At 40.4% G+C, this 21,992-nt stretch overlaps 2 protein-coding genes across 14 annotated transcripts in view; one reads left to right on the forward strand and one right to left on the reverse strand.

Annotated features, from left to right (window-relative positions):
* The window catches only part of LOC140845908 (transmembrane and coiled-coil domain-containing protein 5A-like), a 161,778-nt gene that overhangs the window by 114,970 nt on the left and 24,816 nt on the right, over positions 1 to 21,992 (forward strand). For 4 of the 10 annotated variants that reach the window (XR_012124868.1, XM_073221296.1, XM_073221100.1 and 1 more), the window contains exons 1-7: positions 10,098 to 14,185; positions 16,656 to 16,854; positions 18,589 to 18,633; positions 19,623 to 19,772; positions 20,202 to 20,325; positions 20,701 to 20,751; positions 21,440 to 21,511. Coding sequence is in view for 9 of the 10 variants with exons in the window: in XM_073221296.1 (XP_073077397.1) it covers positions 18,599 to 18,633; positions 19,623 to 19,772; positions 20,202 to 20,325; positions 20,701 to 20,751; positions 21,440 to 21,511 (432 nt within the window). In the remaining variant the exon portion in view is untranslated. Of the gene's footprint in view, positions 1 to 10,092; positions 14,186 to 16,655; positions 16,855 to 16,917; positions 18,045 to 18,588; positions 18,634 to 19,622; positions 19,773 to 20,201; positions 20,326 to 20,700; positions 20,752 to 21,439; positions 21,512 to 21,992 lie in introns of those variants that run through there. The other 6 variants (XM_073221162.1, XM_073221406.1, XM_073221377.1 and 3 more) reach the window with 6 other exon arrangements.
* Positions 1 to 21,992, reverse strand: part of LOC140845974 (transmembrane and coiled-coil domain-containing protein 5A-like) — a 79,526-nt gene that overhangs the window by 55,315 nt on the left and 2,219 nt on the right. The window lies entirely within an intron of this gene.

The following is a 21,992-nucleotide window of genomic DNA, read 5'->3' on the forward strand; positions in this document are numbered from 1 at the left end:
TGTGTATTGAGCACTGACTCCCCTATACAGAATTTTATTGTTGTTAACAACAATTTGATCAATAAATTTGAGAGACGCCCTCTCAAAGAAAAAGAAAAAAAAAGAACAATATATATAATATTTTAAAAAGTAAAACATCCCATATGTAATTTCACCTCAAGGAGATTAACACTGTCCTTATTTTTTCCAGTTTGGTTTTTCATTTTTAAAAATAATAAAAATTAGATTCATACTTAATTGGAATGAAATTTTAGAAAAATAAAAACTGAAAGAACTGGTACACTGGGCATGATGCACCACATCATTTATAGATTTTCTATTGATTTAAAAAATTTTATGAACATTTTCCCAGGTCTTATCATTTAAAAAAAAATAGTCTCCAAAAACTGCATGAGTTTATTTTTGAAAGTACCTGAAGATTTAGGTAGTCCTAAGTGCTTATAAAACTTTAACTTTTGAATGATGGATCATGTTGTGTATGACTTCAAAGGAAGAATTATAGTAGCAGACTATGGTCCCTGGAAAGTGAAGGGACAGTTATAAATATAGCAAACTTTGGGATATCAGTGTCAGTAAGGGTTTCTCCCAATAGGAATATATATATATATATATATATATATATATATATATATATATATATTTTATATATAATGATACATAGTTTAGAAAGAGATTTATTCTAAGTAACTGGTTCATGTAATTGTGGGGGCTGGGAAGTTTTAAGTCAGGAGGACAGGCCAGGAGGCTGGAAACTCAGGCAGGATTTGTAAGTTATGGCACTGAGGTAGAGGAAATGGAGTTCTGGGCCCAAGTAAGTCCCTCAACCACCTCTGAAACCATTGCTTACACTGACAGTCTGCAACCAGACAATTCAATTCCAATGTCCCAGAGCTTGACCAACAGTAAATAGCATAAGAATAATCTAGAACTAAAAGAAGAGCTAAAGTCAAGTGTTCCATCCTGGTTCTACTACTGAATCTGAGTCGATTTAAACAGACTTAATTCAATACTTCTCATGTTCAAAGGCCAAAACCCCATATTAAAATCAGTGAACACTAATCATGATCAAACTTTTAAGGGACAGGTTAATTCTTGTGCTCAGCAGCATAAAAAGATAAAAATCCTCCCAATTCATTTTATAGCCCTGTAGCCACGCTTCTAGCCTTCAAGAACCCTGTTGCCATGTCACTGTCTTCACTGCTGAGTTTGTAGCAAATCAGATCCTCTGTAATTTCTTGTTGTTTTTAACAATATACCACAGAAAAAAAACTTCAAATAATCTATTTTATGAAATGTGTGAAAAAATGTCCTGTATAAACAACCATTATTAGCAAGTTAAGTGTAAAGCTTACCTGCTCAGGTGCTGGCGCAGAAAAGGCAGAAGTGGAACCATTCAGGGATGAGATGTCTGGGCAGGTCTGGAAAACATGGAGGGCAGACAAGAGAGTTTAGGGCACGGGCAGGAGTATGATGGAGAGGCTGCACCATGAAGTCTAAGACGCAGAGGAAGGGAGGTGAAGAGAGGTGGGGCTGGCGGGCACGGAGGAGAGTCGGAGTTTACGGGTTAGTCACTCTACAGCAGGCAGGGTCTTCACCAGAAGGCAGAGAATGTTCAAGACATGCTTTTGGGGAATGGGGAGGGCAATGACCTCATCTCCTGACCTGAGAAATAACAACAATGATAATTATGATGATGGAGTGTTAACAGCTGCCATTTCTGGAGAGACCTTCCTATATACCAAGCTATGTGCTAAACATTTTATATATCTTATTCTCATTTAACAATGGTGTGAGAAAATGAGCAGCTTCTTGGGCCTGGAGGAGACCTCATGTCTTCGGTGGGGAGCTAGTCATGGTGAAGGTGGGGAAAGAGTTGGGGGAGAGGTCTGTAGACCTGAGGGGTTTGTAGATAATGGGGAGTACCAGAGAGTAGACTGGAAGCACTTGGGTGGAAGGAGGCTGGCAGGGGAGTCGCACAGAGCAGTACAGGGATGACAACATTGGAGAAGGTGAACAACCAGCAGGAACATCATAATCCCAAGCAGTGTCGACGGGGAAACAGGCTTGGGGCATTCAAACTTGATCACTGGTGGGGCTGATGGATTCTAATTTGGAGGAAAACAAAAGACACTGAAAGAGCAAATGCTAAATCACTGACCCAGTTAAGAAGCTGGGGTACGGGGACTGGAAAGAGGGCAGAAGGCAGAGAAGGGGCCCCTTCAGGGTGTGGTGAGGCGAAGTGGAGAAAAGGGGCTAGAGCCTGCAATGACACTCAGGCCACAGGGTGAGCCAGGGCTCTGCTGGCCCTCCAGGGAGCTGGCATCACCGAGTGGACATATTTATATTCTGTCTCTCGTGAGTTCAGGCTTCTGGAGGATCTTGAGCTACTTTGTTCTTGCATGTTATCAACAAATATGTATGGAGCCCCTACAATGTGCTGTGAGGTGCCATGGGGGTATAACAATGTGGAAGGACACAAATCCCTAATAACATCTTGAAGTCCATAATTGCCCTTGTTGTTACTTAAAGTAAAGGTAGATGTTGACTATATCACACCCAGAATACAAAACTGAGAATGAGAATTCAGAGAGTGGAGAGAGCCAGCAAAAACAGTTGTTCCCAGCATGTAAAGTGAGTCAGCAAAAAAAGTTTCCACTATGTGACATCATTCCTGTAGACGGAGATTATGGCAACTTTAGATGGTTTTATTAAAAAGATGATGATGATGGAGGGGGGAGCAGGGAAGGGAGGAAGGGAGGAAGGAAAGAAAGGAAACAAGGCTGATCCCTCAGCAGTGTAAACCTCCAACAGTGAACTGCTGCTCTGTTCTACCTGACTACTTCACTGCAGCCATTGACTGTGCTTCCTTTAATTTTATAATACTGAGAAGCAGAAGTTTTCTAAAGACAGCCTTCAGGGGTTAAACTCACTGTTGTAGCAATTCCTTCTGCTAAGGAGCAAAACTAATGGAAGCTCTTCTGTGTTTGCAGTGAAAATAGGGAAGGAGCATTCACATGCAGTGTGGGATTAGAGCTTAGGAACAGATGCAGGGGAGGTCAGCTGCTGTGGCCGGGCTGTCTTGATTCTCCTGCTGAATATTTACAAGCTGAGACTGGCTGCAGGTGCCAGGAGGTGGCCTCCCAGTACCTTGACAATTGCAAACAAGGAGCAGGGCACTCTTCCCCCATGATCTGACTATGGCTCAATGCCTCCCTCAGAAACAGCAAAGGGCACTGTTCTGTGGAAAATGCAGGCTCTCCTCAGAAGGGGTTTCGTTACCATAGGTATATATTGTACCCCTGCAAAGTGCCGACCAGATGGGGGCAGGTCTGTGATAACAGCAAACTGTCCCATTTTTCACAGGGTCATTGGCCAGATCTGGGTTTGAACATCAAGAGCACAGATCATATAGTCTCCTTCCCCAGGGGCTGAGTCACTACCTACAATGATCATCTGCCTAATATCTTCAGAATATATGTTCTAAGTGGAAGGATTTCCTCACACGGTCTCCGCCCTTATACGTATGCCCGCCATGGAGCAGAATTCCACAGTTTGATAACTTCCAAAAAGGGATATCGCTCCACAGTGCTATTTATATTCAGTTTTATAAATAAATAAATTTAATTTTCATGGAGACAGAAAAAGGATGTATGTTGCTAATTTGCTGCACAGAAACTGAATCACACCCCCCTTGGTCATGTTTATCGTTTCAAAATCCCCTTTCCTCCTGACTCTGGGATCCATCTGCCTTCCTCTCCCTCCACACAGCTTTAAAAAAAAATTGCTGCTAAAGCCAGTCAGCTCTCCCTCTCAGACTGTATTTCCCACTCAACAAAACCAAAGCTTAGGAGTTGACCTGGGAAGTAAGCTGAGATCATCTGACCACACACACTAAGATGTCTCGGCATACCCAGAAATAGCTTGCCATGACACTTACCCAGCCCCTTTACAATAAAAATGGAGTTAATGACCATCAGTTCCATTTATTGAGCACTTATTATGTGCCAGACACATACTAAGTGTGTTTCACTTGCATTATTATATTAAATGTTCAGAGTCTTCCAAGGTAGATACTATTATGCCAGTTTACAAACAAGGAAGCCAATTCAGAAACCAAATAAACAGAAGTCATGAGTTGAAAGAACCAGGATCGGCTCCAAAGCTTCACCTGTAAAAAACCTCTGTTGCTTTTTGACAGCAGACGTCGACCGGATAGCTGGCCAGGGGGAGGTGGGTATACAGTCCGGAGTGGTGTGATGTTCACCCACCTGTGAAGGGGGGAATCCCAGCCATAGCTGCATTTATAGAATTACACACCAGAGAAACTCTCAGACAGATCATTGAGTTGTAGGATTCACAGGGAATTTAAAGACTGTTCATTCATTCAGGCCCAGTAAGATACTTATTTACCACCCCGCCCCAAATCATAACTTGCTAGTGACAGAATCAGGATAAGAACCTGGTCTCTTGAGTCTTTTTTCAGTAGCCCTTCTAGTAAACTAGCGTTACCGAAGTCTTTATGCTGGGGCACTAACATAATGGAGAATTTGTTACAATTGCTAATTAAGCCCAAATCAATTGTACCCTCCTGTCTACTAAGGTAAAGTCATAATTCTTACCTCTGGGGAAATAAACTACATTTCTCTCCCTGCTCCTATAGAAACTAACTGGGGACAGGGAAAAAAGAAAAGGTGACACTTGGAATACTTGAAACATTTTTTAACAAAGCACATTAATAAATCTTGAGTTATGCAAAGTGTGAACTGTGGGGGAGGATGAGTGCTAGAGCACAAATGCTCTTTATAATAATAATAAAATACAAGGAACTTTTGTCACATCTGGGAATAGGAGAAGCAGGAGAGAAAGCTGAATAACGAGATGAAACACTGAGATCTAAGTTGGTAGACATGGACAAGAGAATTTCTGGACACCAGAAAGCCAATATTGGATTTTAGATTATTTTCTAAGTAGCACTGCAATGTATGCTCCCACGCACATACTTCAGTCAACAGTAAAATCTACCACACACAGTTGTAGATACTCGACCCTACAAGTTGCCTTTTGTTGACTCTTACAATTGAATTTTGGGAGAAAAGAAGCAGTCATGCCTCAAGTTTGAATGAATGTTGGATTAGAAATAAACAACCCTAAATTATTTAATGGAGAGGTAATTAGGAGACAAGATTTGCAGAAATAAGAAAAGAACAAAAGGCAATCTTAGCTAGAATTCAAGAGTGTGGAGGCTCCTGGTGACACCTAGATTATAGAAGAATCTTCTACATTTCTTCTTCCCTCTTAATTCTCTCTAAAGAGACCAAAGGCAAGGAGATATCCCCAAAGTTTTCTTCTAAAAGCTTTATGATTCCAGGTATTGCATCTTTTGATGTCTTTTGAGTTGATCCATTTTGAGATTATTTTTCTATGTTGTAAGATAAGGGTCCAATTTCATTCTCTGGCATGTGGATCCCAGTTTTCTCAAAAGTAGTCATTGGAGATACTATTTTATTCATTGTGCATTCTTAGGGCCTTTGTCAAAAAATTTCCCCTGTTCACAATGGGTCTTCCAAAATATTCCTCAGGATTTCTAAGTGTACTTTCATTGGTAATCTGAATATACCCTTACTTCTAGGAGGGTAGGTTCACCTCTCGTTTCCAAGTGCCTAAAAGGGGACATGGGACTAACACCATACAAGCAAAGCCCACGTGCTCTACAACCCCTCTGCCCTCCCCCACCTGCCGCCTCTCTCCTCTGGATCACCACTCCGCTGGCTCTGAAGGGCTAAGGCAGGCCTCTTGGCCTGCACCCTCTCCTATCCAGAGCACACTCATCACCTGGGGAAGGGGAGGATATAGGGGCAGGTGGGTAGAAAAGCTGGCCCAGGGAAACACAGGGCATCTCTGCATTTTGTCGAAGTGTATTGTCCTGCTCCATTAGGTCAAACTGGCTTAACTTTTTCATTCATAGGATTTCCTCTCAGGGCTCCTATACTTCTTCCCTTCAAGTCTAGTTTCCTTTGGGGACATAGTCTAGCAGAAATATCTACATATACATTGATTTCCAATGTCCGTACAGAGTTTCTGCTCTGCCAGGTGCACCAAGAGTTATGCCTGGACACAGCTGTCAGTGACAGTAAAGAACGTTCCCAATGTTCTATGACAGTTGAGAGGCAGGTCTATCTGGGGCATTGCAACTGACCTTGAGGCCAGAGGTCACAGGTACTGAGGTTCCTTGCCTCTGGCCTGGATAAAAATGCCTTTTTACATGCAAATAACAACCTTTGTATAGTTCTCATCTCAAAGTATATGTTCAGTCCTATTTAGTATATCGTTCTGCTATTTTCACATAAAATCCTAAGCTAAAGAATTCCTCGTATTTTTCTATGCCCGAGCTTGAACTGGATGGACGTCAAGGCTAGGCTCCCAGACTTTAGGAGCCCAAGTGGGCAGCACCCTTGGGTTAATGAGGCTCACTTCGTCAGGGGATGAAGTGATGTCCCAGGTCCAGGTGGGAAAGGTCATGAGCAAAGAGAGACATCGACTGTCGGGAATCAGGGACCGAGGCAAAGACGAGTCATGAAATGGTCACAGTTCTCTCATAATCTGCCAACAGATATGGACAAGAAAAGGATGTAATTAAGAAAACTAAAAGTTAACCATTTTCTTCACCATAGAAATGTTTTTTCTTAACCTTTTTTTTGGACATACAATGTAGAAGGATTCAAAAACTTATAAAGCAAACACCTAAGGAATCTAAATAGGTGCTTTCTATACAGGCAGCATCTGGGCCTTGAGCTGGACTGTGGAGCTGGTAGGGGGACAGAGGCAAATGGTTTACAATATGTAAATGTGCGGTGGTGAGGGTCTGGGGTCAGCAGAAGGAGGTGGGGATGAAGGCTTTGGGGTACATATCTTCCAAGGTCTGAAAGCCATTCAGCAGGGAGCCACGCAGCTAAGAGCAGGGGACCAAGAGCAGCGGGTCTGTGCTCCTGTGCTGCCATCTTACGAGCAATGGGACTGAGCAGGGCACTGAACCCACCGAGCTGCCCTTTCATCACCTGTAAGCCAGGGTAACCATACTGCCTCTTGCTGTTTCAGGATGGTTGTCAAAATAACTGAATTTGCTTAAGCCCTCTGAAAACTGAAATAGTATTAAACTTAAATTCTATTGCCTATTCTTATTTTCTCCTTAAGTAATATCCTGTTGTTTAATATTGTACAAGGATGACTTTTAGAATCTGATGCTGGTTAATTGTTTGGGGGAATTGGGATAGATTTGGGGGGATTTTGTCAACCTCTCAAAACATCTGGTGAGTATTAGCTGAGTAGCAGCCCTGGTGACAGTTTGTGAGAATCAGAACAGCTGTCAGGATGGATGTCCGGCTTTGAACTGTTCAACCTACTACAAACCCAGCTCTAGCCTAGCCTAGAAAGAGCACTTCTTGCTCTTTGACATTACAGCATTTTGTTTTTTTAAAAACCATCATGGGACACTTCTGGTTGGTTTTTCCACTGAAGAGCTGTTTGTTCTTATTCCATCAGGGGCACTGGATTTGAGTTCCCACAGTCTCTGATCCCAGCTCACCACTTGGGCCGTCATTTCGTTAGATTTAACATGACCCTTAGTCATAGTCCCAATGTTACAATTAAATAGGGTGTGTATCCATATAGGAAAAAGAAGCACTGAAACTCAAACTTGTTTTAATATTCCAGGAATAAGTTAGTGAAACATGTATAGTTTTAGCGTGGCTATCTGGACTAAGATTTAGAGTAGCTTCCATGGGTTTCCATCGCAGTCTAGCTGAGAGCAAGAGCAGCCGTGTCAGACAGGTTCAGAGTCAAGCAGAGCAGCCTAGGGGTGAAATGTTGCTATATATCTTTTGATTATTTTTCAGAGTGCAAACCCCGAGGCAAAGTAAGTACATTCGCTTCTTCTCAGAAAAGTAGAACCATATTTTATAATGCGTTTAGTAATCTACAGTTTTCACTTAATTTATAATGAATATTTCTATATTACTAATTATTAATCTGCACTTATAATGTCTGCATAGTATTTTATTGGCTACATGTAGGCAGCCCCCTGTTTACTTAGATTGCTTTACACTATTTTCTTTTATAAATTCTGCAATTAATGAGCTTGTAGATACTATTAGTGCTTATTTCTGAATATCTCACTAGTATTACAGACAGATAGAGGAATCTTTACAAAAAATATGAATACTTTTAAAAGTTTTTCATAATACTGCAAAATTACTTCCAGAAAGATTGTCAAGGAAGGAGAGAGAACATTATTTTTGTACTGATGAAAGTGACCTAGGTGGGAGAAAACATGGTAGAAAATCTGGCAGAAAGGGAAGACTGTCTTTGAGGAGAAGGGAGGAAATGGGATTTTGGGCACAGACAGGTGGGGAGTGGGGAGGGTGGTGGGGTGAGTGCGACTTAAGTAGGAAGAGGAAGAATTTATCTCTGGTAGGAAGCAAGAAGGTAGAGTATGTGGGGGAAGACTCTAGAAGGTTGACAATGTGGTGGTGGGAGCCAAGAATTTCTGATTGCTTCAAATTTCTTGGACAAGTAGGAAAAACGGTCATGAGTTTGAGTGTCGAGGAGGTATTGAAGGATCGAGATGAGAAGATGTAAAATACAGTTGATTCTCATTATTTTTGGATTTCATATCTGTAAATGCACCTATATGCTAAAATTAATTTGTAACTCCCAAACCAAATCAGTGCTTTCTTGGTCATTTGCAGACATGTACATGCTTACAGCTGCAAAAAAATCTAACTCGCCAACGTGCATGTTGCCAGCTGAGACTGAGCAAGATGATACCCTGACTTTTTGTTTCCATTCTGATTCTATAAACAAGTCTTTTTCATTGTCTATTTAATGCCACATCTTTTTAGAACTTTTGTGCTTTGATTGGTGATTTTGCATTTAAAATACGCCCCCCCTCCCACCCATCCAAGCATAGTGCTAAAGTGTGTTGTATGTTGTTCCTCAGTGCAAGAAGGCTGTGACATGCCCTATGGAGAAAATGTGTGTTAGAGAAGCTCCATTCAGGCATGAGTTGCAGTGTTGTTGCCTAGTGAGTTCAATGCTAATGAACCAATAATATATGTTAAATAAAATTTCTTTAAACAGAAACACACACATAAAACTAGACTGTATGTTAATTTGTTTACAAAAATGTGGCCAAGAGCTCAAAGGAAACTAACTCTGTATTTCCCCTAGAGCACTGGTTTAGTATTCACCAACTCACTGTGTGTGATCACTTCACAGAACACGACTGCAGCAAATAATAAGAATCAACTGCACTTGCCTAGAAGAACAGGAGAGTGAATGAACAAGGGAAGTACAATGCAATTGTTGGGCAAATCATAAAATAATGGTCCACCTGACTTTTAAGATCATAAATTTAAAGTAGAATCAACTAGTGTGATTGGGGTTTTGCTCCAGCTACATTAGATGAGCAGATATCGGTATGAAGTATGTAAAAAGTTGGCTTTGTCTTGTTTAAGACAGATTCTTACTTCAATGTTGTAAAAATACTCTTATCTAGAGGTTTTAAGTTTTACTTCACATAGTTGAGTTTTTTAAACACCTAGAATCAATGTTATGTATGGTGTGTGACAGGGTCTATGATGGACTGCCTTTGCCTAGAGAAGAGTAATGCCACCTCTATCCCTTAGGTTTCTATACAGGTGTGTCTTTTCACGAGCTCTCCTTGGTCGCACTGAGCAATGTTTCTGTACTTATATCCAATTAAAGAGTCCTTTAATTACTACAGACTTGTAATATTATAAGATTTGAGAGCTGGTAGGTCAAGTCATATTTTTTACAATATTATAAGTTTTGAGATCTGGTAGGTCAAGCCATATTTCTTCTAGTTAGATATTTTTGTTTTTTTGTTTTCTACATACACTTTGGAATAAATTATCAAATCCTTCTAAAAATATACCAGCTTGGATTTTGACAAGCATTACAAATAATGTATAGGTAAATTGGTTGAGATTGATATCTTTAAAATATAATAATACTGATATCTTTACAACACTATTATATGTTTCAATTTATTTGACTCATCTTTAATGTCTTTGACATTTTAAAATGCACTCTTGAGGTCTTGTAGTTTGTAAAATTATTCTTACTTTTTTTGAATTGACTTTAAATTGGTTTCATTTAAAAGTACAACTTCTACCTTGTGTTATAGAAATTATATTTAGAAATGAAATTGATTCTTGCATATTAATTTTGTATCTCAAACTTGGTAACGTGTATTGTTGACTATCTTACTTTATAGATTATTTTGGGTTTTCTTTAAAGACAGTATGGCACCACAGCTTTATAATCCCAATTCCAAACCCTGGAGTTCAAAGATTATCTGTGCTTTAACTTGAAAATTCTCCCTCTGCTCCCAGATGTAGGCACCTTTGCAACTGACTAGAGGGACCCTTTTTGTCGTCTCACTGTTAGTATTGCACTAAGTGCTCTCACCCTCCATGCGGCCCTTGGCTTGTCATTTTAATGGCTCACTGGGCAGCTGTTGTAAAGGGAGTCTTTCCAAAAACACCAAGATCAGAGCTTGAATTCAAGAAAAGCTCAAAGAAAAATGAATAATGTGAGGCTTTTAGCTCTTACTGAATGTCACCCTTTTTAAGGTTGAAAGTCAAAGCTTTGAAAAGTAGGCACCTTGTGAAATGACAAAGTTGTATCAACTCTACTTTGGTTTCTTTGGAGGGGTAAAGGGTCCAGTTTCATTTGATCTCTTTATTAGAGGAACTGATAGCTAGATATTTAAAGCCACTGGGCTACTTTCAATTTTAAAAATCTATATCTAATGGTCTAATATTAAAATGGCAGAAATATTTTTATGCACTTCCCTTTCTGCCATGAGTTTTCATGGATGGCTCAGGCTGGCCAACCATGTACATGTGTCTCTCATCTTCACTTTGAAGAGTTCTGCCACAGTGATAGGAGAGCAAATCTGAGCACTCATGGAGGCTGTTATGCTGCCAGGGGTCTCTGGGGTAGAAAGAACGAGAATGCCTTCCTGCGCCTCTGCACAGTGAGGGAGTAGAGAGAGCGGGGGCAGTACCCGTGATTTGGAGACAGCACTGCCTTTCTGGCCGCAAGTCTTTTCTGGACACAGCAGGAACTGACCCAATTTGTGATTCTCTGATGTTCCACTGAGCTTTTCTGGATTTTCCCTTTTCTTCATACAGAGACCATCTCTTTTGATTCCTAGGAAGCGGGCTGTTTGGTGGAAGAAAACTGAGTAACGTCCCCCTTTAAAGAGCATTTTAAGCAACTAATATTTGTAGCGCTGTCATTTTCTTCATTAAAAATGGACTTTGTCTAATATTAGGAAAAAGAATTCTGATGATTTTCAAATATTCCCTATCATTATCCAATAAATACATTATCTGATTTCCAGTAACTCATCCATTAGCATTAGGTGAGATTTCATAGATAGATAAACCAGTGCTCACAGAAGGCCAGGGTCCTTTCTTTGAACTCCTAAAGCACTGGGTCGTCAGGTCCCTTTACCAGCCCTGATCCGACCTGCATCATCTCCAGACTCTCAACTGTGGTTCCTCTTTCCTGCATCATCATCTGGTAACTCTCTCAAGGAATTGAAAAGGGCAATTACAAGGCTTGCCTCTTTTGTGTCTGATCTCTCCATGGATTGCTGTCCTTTATGGCTTGATATCAGAGTCTTGAAAACGATTGCTGCATATAACTTGTCCCTTTATTTGGTTGTTTCAAAGGGATGGTGAAACTGGTCTCTGTTACTCCAACTTGACTGGAACTGTGTAAATCCTACTTCCCATAGGATTTTAACCAGACCCAGAAACTCCTAACAGTATATTCAAAATGTCTACGATGTAATTTAAACTTACCTAATATACAAAGAACAGGGAAAATCTGAACAACTCATAAGGAAAAAGATACTCAACAGCTTTCTCCCTTATTCTGAATATCGGTAATCTAAATCCAACAAAAGTTTTAGCAGCTATAATAACTATGTTCCATGCAGTGTAGGACTGAATGTGCTTGAAACAAATGGAAAGACAGTAGTTCTCAGAAAATAAAGAGAAGCTGTAAAAATCAACAAGATGGACATCTTACAATGAAAAATAAAGTAACGATGACAAAGGAAGGAATCTATGAACTTGAGCAAAGCAATGCAAATTATCCAATTTGAACAACAACAGAGAAAAAAATATCAAAAGAGTCTCAGAGACCTGTAGAACAGAACAAAAAGGGAAAGCATTAATGCCATTTGAGACCTAGGACAGGAGACTATGATTGGGGCAGAATAAATATTTGAAGAAATAATGGCTGAAAACTGCCCAAATTTGGTAAAAGACAAATTTACAGACTCAGGAAGCTCAGAGAACCCCTGACTGGATAAACTCAGAGAAAACCATGCTGAGATGTATCTTAATCAAACTACTGAAGACAAATATTTTTTTTTAAATCTTGAAAGCTACCAGAGGAAAAAAAATGACATATAACATTTGAATGACTGTGGACTTGTGGCAGTGCACAACATTTTAAAAGCAGTATAAGAAAAGAAAATGTCAACCCAGAGGTACTCAGTAAGAATACCTTTGATGAATGAAGAAATAATAACAACAGTCTCAGGTGAATGAAAACTAAGAGAATTAGTCAGAAGCAGGCCTTTATAAAAGAAATGTTCAAGGAAGTACTGTAGGAAGTAAGGAAAATATATCACAGGGAATTGAGAATTCAGTCATGAAGGAAGAGCAACATAAATGGTAAATAGGTAAATATGACAGATTATTTTCTCCTCTAAAGTTCTTTGAAATATAACAATGGAGAGCCAAAATTATAAAATTGGTAGTTTTTAACGTATGCAGATGTGTAATATATATGACAACTACTAATACAACATAAAAGGGGCAAGATGAAGTTTCTACATTTCCCTTGAAGAGGTACAATAGTAATTTTAATAGATTAAAACATGACATATGTATTTGGTAATGCCTAGAACAACCATCAAATACTACACAAAAACCAAAAGCAAACAAGAGACATTAAAATGGAATATGAATATATTTTTAAATATTTCAAAAGAATACACAAAAGTGGAAAATAAAAAATGGAGGGGACAAAAAGAAAACAAATAAAATAATGACTGAGGAAAATACCACCTCATCAATAATTATATTAAATATAAACGTTCTAAGCACACCAAGTAAAAGTCAGTGATCATTAAATTGGACAAAAAAATAAGACCTAAGTGTATGCTGTCTAGAAACCCACTTCAAATATCCTGATATAGATAGGTTAAAAGTAAAAAGGAAGGAAAAATACACACCATGTGAACACTTGTCAAAGAAAGCTGACTGTCTCTATTAATATTAGACCAAGTAGACTTTAGAACAAGGAAAATTACCAAGGACAAAGAGGCTCATTATGTAATGATATGAGGGCCAATGCACGAAGACATACAATGTTTAATGTATGCACACACAGGAACAAAAAATAAAAGTGGTATTACAATATAACTGGAGAACTGCAAGGAGAAATCAATCCACAATTATAGTTGGAGGCTTTCAATTTCCTCTTTCAATAATAAAATGAGTAGACAAAAAAAATCAACAAGACCATAGTAATCCTGAACAATGTACCTCTCCATCCATCAAAGAACAGAAGAACACATATTCCTTCTGAGGGCACGTAGATCATTTACCAAGACAGACCATATACTGGTCATAAAAGAACCTTACCCATTTAAAAGTATTGAAATCATGTAAAGTATATCCTCTGACCATAATGGAATTGAATTAGAAATCAGTAACAGAAAAATATTCTTAGGAATTAGATTAAAAACTGCTAAATAATCCAAAGGCTAAAGAGCAAGTTTCAAACAGAATTAGAAAACATTTTGAACTGAGTGAAAATGAAAATACAATGTATCAAAATTGGTGGGATAAAGCTAAAGCAATGTTTAGAAGGAAATATGTCATTAAATGCATCTATTAGAAAGAAGCGAGGCTTCACATTAATACTATGATTCTACCTTAGGGAACTAGAAGAAAGAAGAGCAAAAGAAGCCAAAGTAATCCGAAGGAAGTAAATAAAGAAGAGCAGAAATCCATAAAACTGAAAACAGAAAAACAACACAGAAGTCAATAAAGCAAGAAATTGGCTCTTTGAAAAGGTCAATAAAATTGATAAACCTCTATACAAATTGACCAAGAAAATAAGAAAGGAGAAACAAATTACAACATCAGGAATAAAAAAGACATGATTGCAGACCCAACAATGAAAAACTCTAGGCATATACATTCGATGACTTAGATGGAATGGAATAATTCCTCCTTACACCTAAACTACAAAACTCCCTGAAGAAGAAATAGATAACATGAATAGGTCCATACAGACAGAGAAAAATAGGTAACACTAACTTACTGATACAGGGCTCCTTACTTTGTGCCTCTGCTGTGGAATAGACTGGCCCCCAAAGCTGAGACCTTCATTTTATTTGATACAGGGTGTTGAGTAGTGGGTTGTGAGCAAAAGTCTTGAAGTAGGAGAATTAAATGATAAATGGTTCTTAAGGTCTTAATCTCTTTCAGTCAAGGAGATTTCGGCAAATATGTTTTGGAAGAGGTATCTACTTAACAACAGACAACCTCGCTAGACAGGAATACTAATAACTAGGGAAGATGTGGACTAAAATGTAGTGTTAAAGATTTCATCTAGGCAGGCAGTTTTCAAAAAATGAACATAAGGGATAAATCTAAGAATTGGTATAGTTTACATAGAACCACGTGCTTATTATTTTTTCCAGGTAAGGCATTTTTCTACGTAAGACACATAATATATAGCTATGCTTTTTACATAAAAAGCAATACATATTACACATTGCTAAAACATTTTTAAAAAGCTGCCTAGTTCAATACCCTGTCCCCAATCTGTCCTGGACAGTTAAACATGCCTTTGACAAATTGCATTTTCCACAATAGTTTTTTTGGACATTAAAATGAATGAATTATCTAAGCAGAAAATGAAAACCCTGAACAAGTATTACTTCTGTTCAATCAAGTACAATATTTAAGTATACAATTGGGCTGCTTCTCTTTATGTGCTTTGACATGCAAATATTCTTGCCCCATACAATAATTCAAATTACCCCAAAGAAAATAACTAATTTGAGACTGAATAAAATGAACCTGGTGATATCAGGAACAAACAGATTTTGGTCAAGCAGTCTTGGTAAAATCCATCTTTATGTGTCATTTTGAGAGTAAGCCTTTAGGTCAGCACTGAGTTCATGCTTGTGCCGAGGGCTGAAACAGTTGGCCAATGAGGACAGTCCTGCCATGATCTCACTTTCTCTAACTGTTGCCCCCTCTGTTAGAATATTTCGTCAGAGGTGTCCAGAACAGCTTGTTGGTAACACTGAGGCAGTTTCAAGGGGCAACTTTTTCCAAGGACCAAATAATCTTCAAAATATTCAAAAGAAAAACAGAATGGTCTAAGCTCTTGCTATTCCGTGTGTGGTCTGAAGATCATTAGCACTGCCAGATCCTCAGAGTGTGCTGGAAATGCAGAACCTCAGGCTGCCCCCCTGACCAATTCCATCCGAATTTCATGTCAGTTTATTAACACCTCCAGGTGATTGGTATTGAAATTTGAGACATTGTGTTTCAAGCTCTTTGAATAGGTTTTCATCAGAGGTGAGTTGTGGGATGAAAGGGTTATTACATATTTTCAGGGGTAAGTGTTGATTCTTTAGACAGAGATTTTGGCACTGCAGTTATATATAGAATTGAACATCACATGGGGAAAACACAGAAAATAAAATGCTTCTGAGAAGTCAGCCTCTGCCAGTAATGTTGCTCAGAGAACTAACCTCTACTGTGGCACAGCAGAGTTCCTGGAGGCCTGTGGGATGCTTATCAAGTTCAAAGGCAAAGGTTTTGGTATTAGGCAGGTGGTGTTAATGCTTTCTTCATATACACAAATCCACCTGTTGTTAAAAGTAAGCATTTATGAATTAATAACCATCTTTAAGGGGACACTCTTCAGCACTTTATCAGACCAAGATCTGTGAACACTGGCTTTTTAATCACACAAAAACATCTCCACACAGAGTAAAAAGGTTCACTTTGTAATCCATGACCTTAAGAGACGATAGCTGAGTGGCACACCATGACCCAAATTCTGTCGTTTTCCAATGTCTAGAGTGCAATCCCGGTCCAAACCTCTGGACACACACAGAACCCTGCAGGGGTCACTCTGCAGGATGAGATGACCCTTCCCAAGGCAGGCTCTGGCAGTCAGAAACCCTCTAACTTCACTTCAAGATTAATTTTCCAGCTACATCTTCCTACTTTTTGTTCTCAAAGATCTTTGTGGGGATGACAAACAGGTCTGGATGATCTAGATGAGGCTGGCCAAGTGGCTTCACATGCCGATGGAGCACCAGCCAGGCTTGGAGAGCGGAGGGAGCCTCTCCCACGCTTCTCCTCTGGGTCTCCTCTCTGTAACAGCTACTTGCATGACCTTTAGCTGATTCATCAATGTGATTCAACTTAGAAATGACTAAAGAGATATTCAAATGTCAAAACAATAATGGTGGTTTAACCATCTGCTTTTATTGATCGCACACCCTGTCATTTTAGGACTCCTGTCACGCTCTGCTTGGATATTTAAAATGTTCTTTATTGAATCCTCAAAGCTTCTGAAATGAAACTCCAGCAATTAATTATCATAGAATCCCCAGGCCCCAGTGTCCTCACATTAGAGGCCGTAAGAAACAGTAGGAGGAACATTGGCTCTAAAGCAAGACAGACCAGAGTGACTCTTCACTGAGCCGTCTGGGTAAGTTACCTGAGCCTCACTGAGCCTCAGTTCCTCACTGCAAGACGGGGAAAAGAGCATCTATTGTTTATTTTTCTGGGGCCAACTCGAGACATCACAAACTTTTCCCAGTTAAAAATCTCTTATGGGTATTTTCTCAGTATTTTGGACAGATTCTCCCTCTCCAGAGTTCTCTTTTTTCCCAGAATACTGGAAGCTGCAGGAAAAGCTACGTGTCCTCAAAGCAGCAAATGAGGAGCTTTGCGTCCTCACGCCTCCTGCCGGTGCCCTGGGTCTGTTGGCCCTTCGGCTGCGTACTGGCCCATGCTTCTGCGGGCCATGGGCCTTGTTTGCTATTACCCTTGTTCGTGAGGCCTGAGGATTCTGTGTTCACCTCAGCACAACCTAAGGTTTCCTTCCCATTGATCAGGCCTCTTAACACATCCACACCACACTTCTGGGTCTGGCAATACTAAGTGCTTTCCCTGCACCACCCTATTTAAAACTTCAATTCCCTCCCACTTAAGCAGTACTCACTGAATTTCCTCTCACCCTCCTCACCTATGTTTCTTCAGAGCATTCTCCTTTTTGATCATACAAAATAAAATAAATGTACTCATTTATTGCGTTGTGTTACCCCTCCCGCCCTCACATACACACCCTATAATGTAAACTCCATGACGGCAGGTGTTTGGGCTGTTCTGTTCACTCTGTCTCCCTCATGCTTAGAACAGTGCCTGGCACCCATAAGTGCTCTTCTGATGTTTCAGCGTGTGTCAGATGAATGAGCACTTATGGGGTCAGACTGCTGCCTTAGGACCCAGGTTCCCATAGCCACACTCGGGCAGAAAGGAAGCTCAATCTGCGAGAAAAACAAAACACAGGGACCACCCCTTCATTCTACCCAGGAATCACAACCATTCTACTGACTACCACCAAACGGAAGACTCAGCCATAAAACACATGCACCCATCTAGACTTGGAACTCTGCGTGAATAACCATTGTCACCCACCCCACTGTGACATGCTGCCCCACCCATCCTATGTCAATAGCAGAGTCCTGACCCTTTGGAAGGTTCTGACACTCTACTGGTTGCTTCCAGTGGGGAAAGATTGGACTTCAGAAGCTGAGCGACTAAGGTAGAATCAGGAAGCCATATCAGGAGGGGGACAGAGTTTATTGAAGAATTGGAGAAAAAGAGGAAACTAAGGTACAGAATGAACCAAATTATCTACTTCTGCTTGGGTTTTTCTGAGCCCTATTTAATACTAAATATCTAAATATCTGAAGATCCTTACAGAGTCCCAGCTAGAGGTCAGAAAGATTACTTTTCAGGGCAGTTATGCACCTACATTCATGCCCATGGGGCCTTAAGGAAAGCAGCTGGGCACGGAGCAAAAAGGGACTTCAGAGGAATGGATGATCTTTATCGATTCTAATTACCTGGAGCAAAGTTTGAAAGGGTTCTTGTTCTAGAGAACCATCTCCGCATGTACCCACTAGAAGGACACACACTGAATTTTCCAGCATTATCCCTGTATCCTCACTGTATCCTTACCTGACATACAGTCAGATGAGGGGCAGAAGAATCAAAGGGCTGGGTTTTGTCATGGCCAGAACCTGGGGGGTTGGAGGGAGGAAATCGGTTGACTTGACTTTGTCCCTATCCCTTGGGACTCTTGGATAGTTACTCTGTGTTTCATAAATGGACACATTTCCCCACCTCATCCAATACATTTCTGCTTGTATTTTAGGGAATCTACAATGGAAGAACCCGAGGAGGATCAGCTAGATCACGAGTAAGTATTATGATTATGCAGAGCCACATCCAAGGACCAAGGCGTGAAGCAGGTCTGCTCTTCATGATATCCCTCATCTTCCCCCTCCTCCATCCTGCACTCCTGTCTATCCAACCCCCTGCTGACACCACCCCAAGCACTCCATGTCCTCCTGAAGTGACAACTATTGTAAGTCCTGCATCCATTCAGCCCTTCCAAGGAAGGACTTACTTTGCAAGTTCATCCCTCATTCCTACTCAAAACAAAAGACCGCTCCCACACACTTTATTCCCAGTTAAGCATTTCAAAGAGAAATCAATTGACACACAACAAAAAGAAAAAGGTATTGAGACCTTCCCATTTGCCAGATACCATTTCTAAAGCACTGAGATGTTACCATTATTACATTCAAATTCACTTCAAAAAAGTTGTTTGTATTCTTGAAAGTGAATGCCTGGATCATATGTGTGTGTACTCGGTGCAGTGACTCCCATGGTACATTCTCAAGCTTTGTAGCAGGCAATGGAGAAGCTCTTAGATGCGAGGAGGGAGGGAAAAACAGAAGCCCCATCTGCTGGTGGAGAGCTCTTGCGGCTTAAGGCAGGAACCAACTCTAAGTGATGTACCAGGTGCCTGGATGAAAATACTCAGTGGAAGTGTATTTCATGAGCAGATTTTGTGCACCATTTGCTGAGAAACCATTCTCTCCAATACAAGAGGCTATTAAGGAAGCAAACTTCTTCCAGAAGCAGGGAGGAGGTGTACTATTATATTGAGCACTTTGATCAAGAAAGCCTGGGAAAATCCTCTCTGGCTGCCTGAGTTGAGAATTACTGAAACAAATAGTAGGACATGATTAAGAAATACAATTTCCTATGAACAAGGAAAAGGTGTGCTCCCAGAAAAAGCCAGGTTGTTGAATTACATGTCTCCTAGATACCCCTTCTGGCCCGAAGATCCCTGACCCTGAGATAACTGGCCCTTGTTCCTTTCGTGGACTGAATCTATAGGTCAGAGGAGGTGGAGATCTTAAGACTAACTCAGACAAAGAGGAACATTGATAGTTTGAACAGAGACCTCGAACGAGATCTCCAAAGAATAGATGAAGCAAATCAGGAACTTCTTCTCAAAATCCACCAGAAAGAAGATGAAATACAGAGGTGAGTGCTGGGGTTTCTTGAGGGAAGTTCCCAATCCAAGGGATGGGACAGAGGAGAAAAGACAAACGTCAATTTTCCTACCTGCTCCAGAGACCTATATCTTATGTAGCAGTTTCTTCCTCATTCTTTGGCATTTCCTGTGGTTCAAACCGTGAATTATAGAAAGTTTCAAAGAGATTCTTAAAAGATTGGATGATATTCACCTGAGCTGAAAGAACACTAGGGTGTTTGACTTGGGAATCAGGTCGAACTTTGAGGTGATTTTTTGTCCTGCCTTTGAAGTGATTATGACGATAAGGACACAGGAAAGATGGGTTTCCATCTTGAGAGCCGTATTTACTGACACTGAAGTAGCCTTAAAACTGACAGATGTGTTTTTTTCAGTTCTGAAGCGGTCTGTTCCTCACACTATGTGCTTGTGTCATTCAGGCTGGAAAGTGAGATCACTCAGCCCCAGGACCTGACAGATGATGAGGAGTGGGAGCAGCAGAATAGTACCACCATGGAAAGGGAAAGAACGCTGCAAGACCTGGAAGAAGAAATAGCCAGACTTGTAAGCAAAAAGCTGGGAAGAGCCATCTGATGGGCGTTATTCCTCAGCTTGTCTCTCATCAGCCATCAGATAAGCTAGTCTCCTCTTTTTTACACGCAAAGAATAGTCAAAAGACATGGTAAAATATGTGTTGAGTAATTTTCATATTGGTAATATTTCACATTGGGAATCCCTGCACGTGGGCATGTCTATCCTGGTGAGCTGGTGTAGATACGTATGTGGAAATCAAACCACAGGTCCTTTACCTGACAATATGCAGTGAGGTAGAGTTACTGCAGGCAAATAGCACTCGGTGAAAGGAAGAACAATCAGCTGAATAAAGACGGGTGGTAGCAGGGAGCTCCACACCTATGCGCTGCTTCTTTCTCTCAACAGGAAAGGAAAAATGAGACTCTGGTCCATGATACAACAGAACTTCAGAAAAAGGTGGGATGGGGCTCTAGTTTTCCCCAGGTTGCCCGCAGCGGCTCCAGTTGTCAAAGGGACAAGGGAGGGAAAATGATCATAGAGGATCCCACATGTCAGAAAAGTCTGTGCAGGGGGTGGGTTCTACCCCTGCCCCCCTCTCACGAGGCTGAGCCTCATACCTGAATGTCATGAAATTCCCTTGCAAGCATGAGTTGAAGGGAGTGGGTGGGCCATTTGGTGATCCCGTGGGTTTTTCATTCTATCACAAGAAAATGGAATCCACTGACACTTTGTCGGAAGGTGAAAGGTTAATTTTATTTTCAACAGAGTTTTCAAATACTTAAATCCCAAGGGCTTCCCTTTCCTTATCCAGACATTCACTCCACCTCAACTCTTGCTCAAAGTACAGTGTATTTCCTATGATTGCCCTACTTTCTGACCCCCGCCTGCAGCCCTCTGTAGCATAGGGTTCAGGGAAGTACTCCTGCTTGGGCAGACTCTAGCTCTGGTGGCCAAGACTAGTGAGAAGACGACAGAGGTAGAATAAAGATGCTTCCAAGGGCACCAAGTATCCACTAAGGGACCATCTCCTGGCAGCTTTATCAAGGCCATGTTATTGGCTCTACACACCAAACAGTGTTTTTGACTTCTAGAATTTTTTATTTGATGTATTTTTTTTGAAATACGTGTTTATTTAAAATCATAGCTTACAAGGAAATTGCAAAAGGCAACCAAGTGTGAGCAAGGCCATCTACAGGGAGCACTGGAACAGTCAAAGGTAAATGAAAAATCAATCTTGAGAGGGTTTGGGTTACATGAGCAGGAAGCAAGCTTTTACGTGGAAACAACTATCAAAACTGGGATAAATTCTTTGTAGTTTTAGCCCATGTCAGACTTAAGCCTAGGCTACTGAGTACTGAATTCTTTTCTGCCCTTGGCATGGAATTTCACTCTGAAGCCATACATTTTGTTTCTCTCCCTTCAGGAAGAGCAGAACACAACTGCACAATGCATATATAACACTTAAGTCCCTGGTTTATATCCTGGTCCCAGCACTTAGTGAGCTATATGAAGTTGGGTAATTTAATCAGCCCCTTTCAGCCTCAGTTTGAAAACTGAATGAAATGGTATATTTTTAAGAGTAAAACCTTGAAACGTCACCTATTCAACATGATTATTTAAAAGTCTAGCTGAGGCAAATGTATGGATTCATAGAGCAGACCTAGGATTTGTCAATCTACTGTGTGCTAGGTAATTTA

This window comes from Manis javanica, chromosome 1, assembly GCF_040802235.1.
Source record: "Manis javanica isolate MJ-LG chromosome 1, MJ_LKY, whole genome shotgun sequence".
Taxonomy (NCBI): Eukaryota; Metazoa; Chordata; class Mammalia; order Pholidota; family Manidae; genus Manis; species Manis javanica.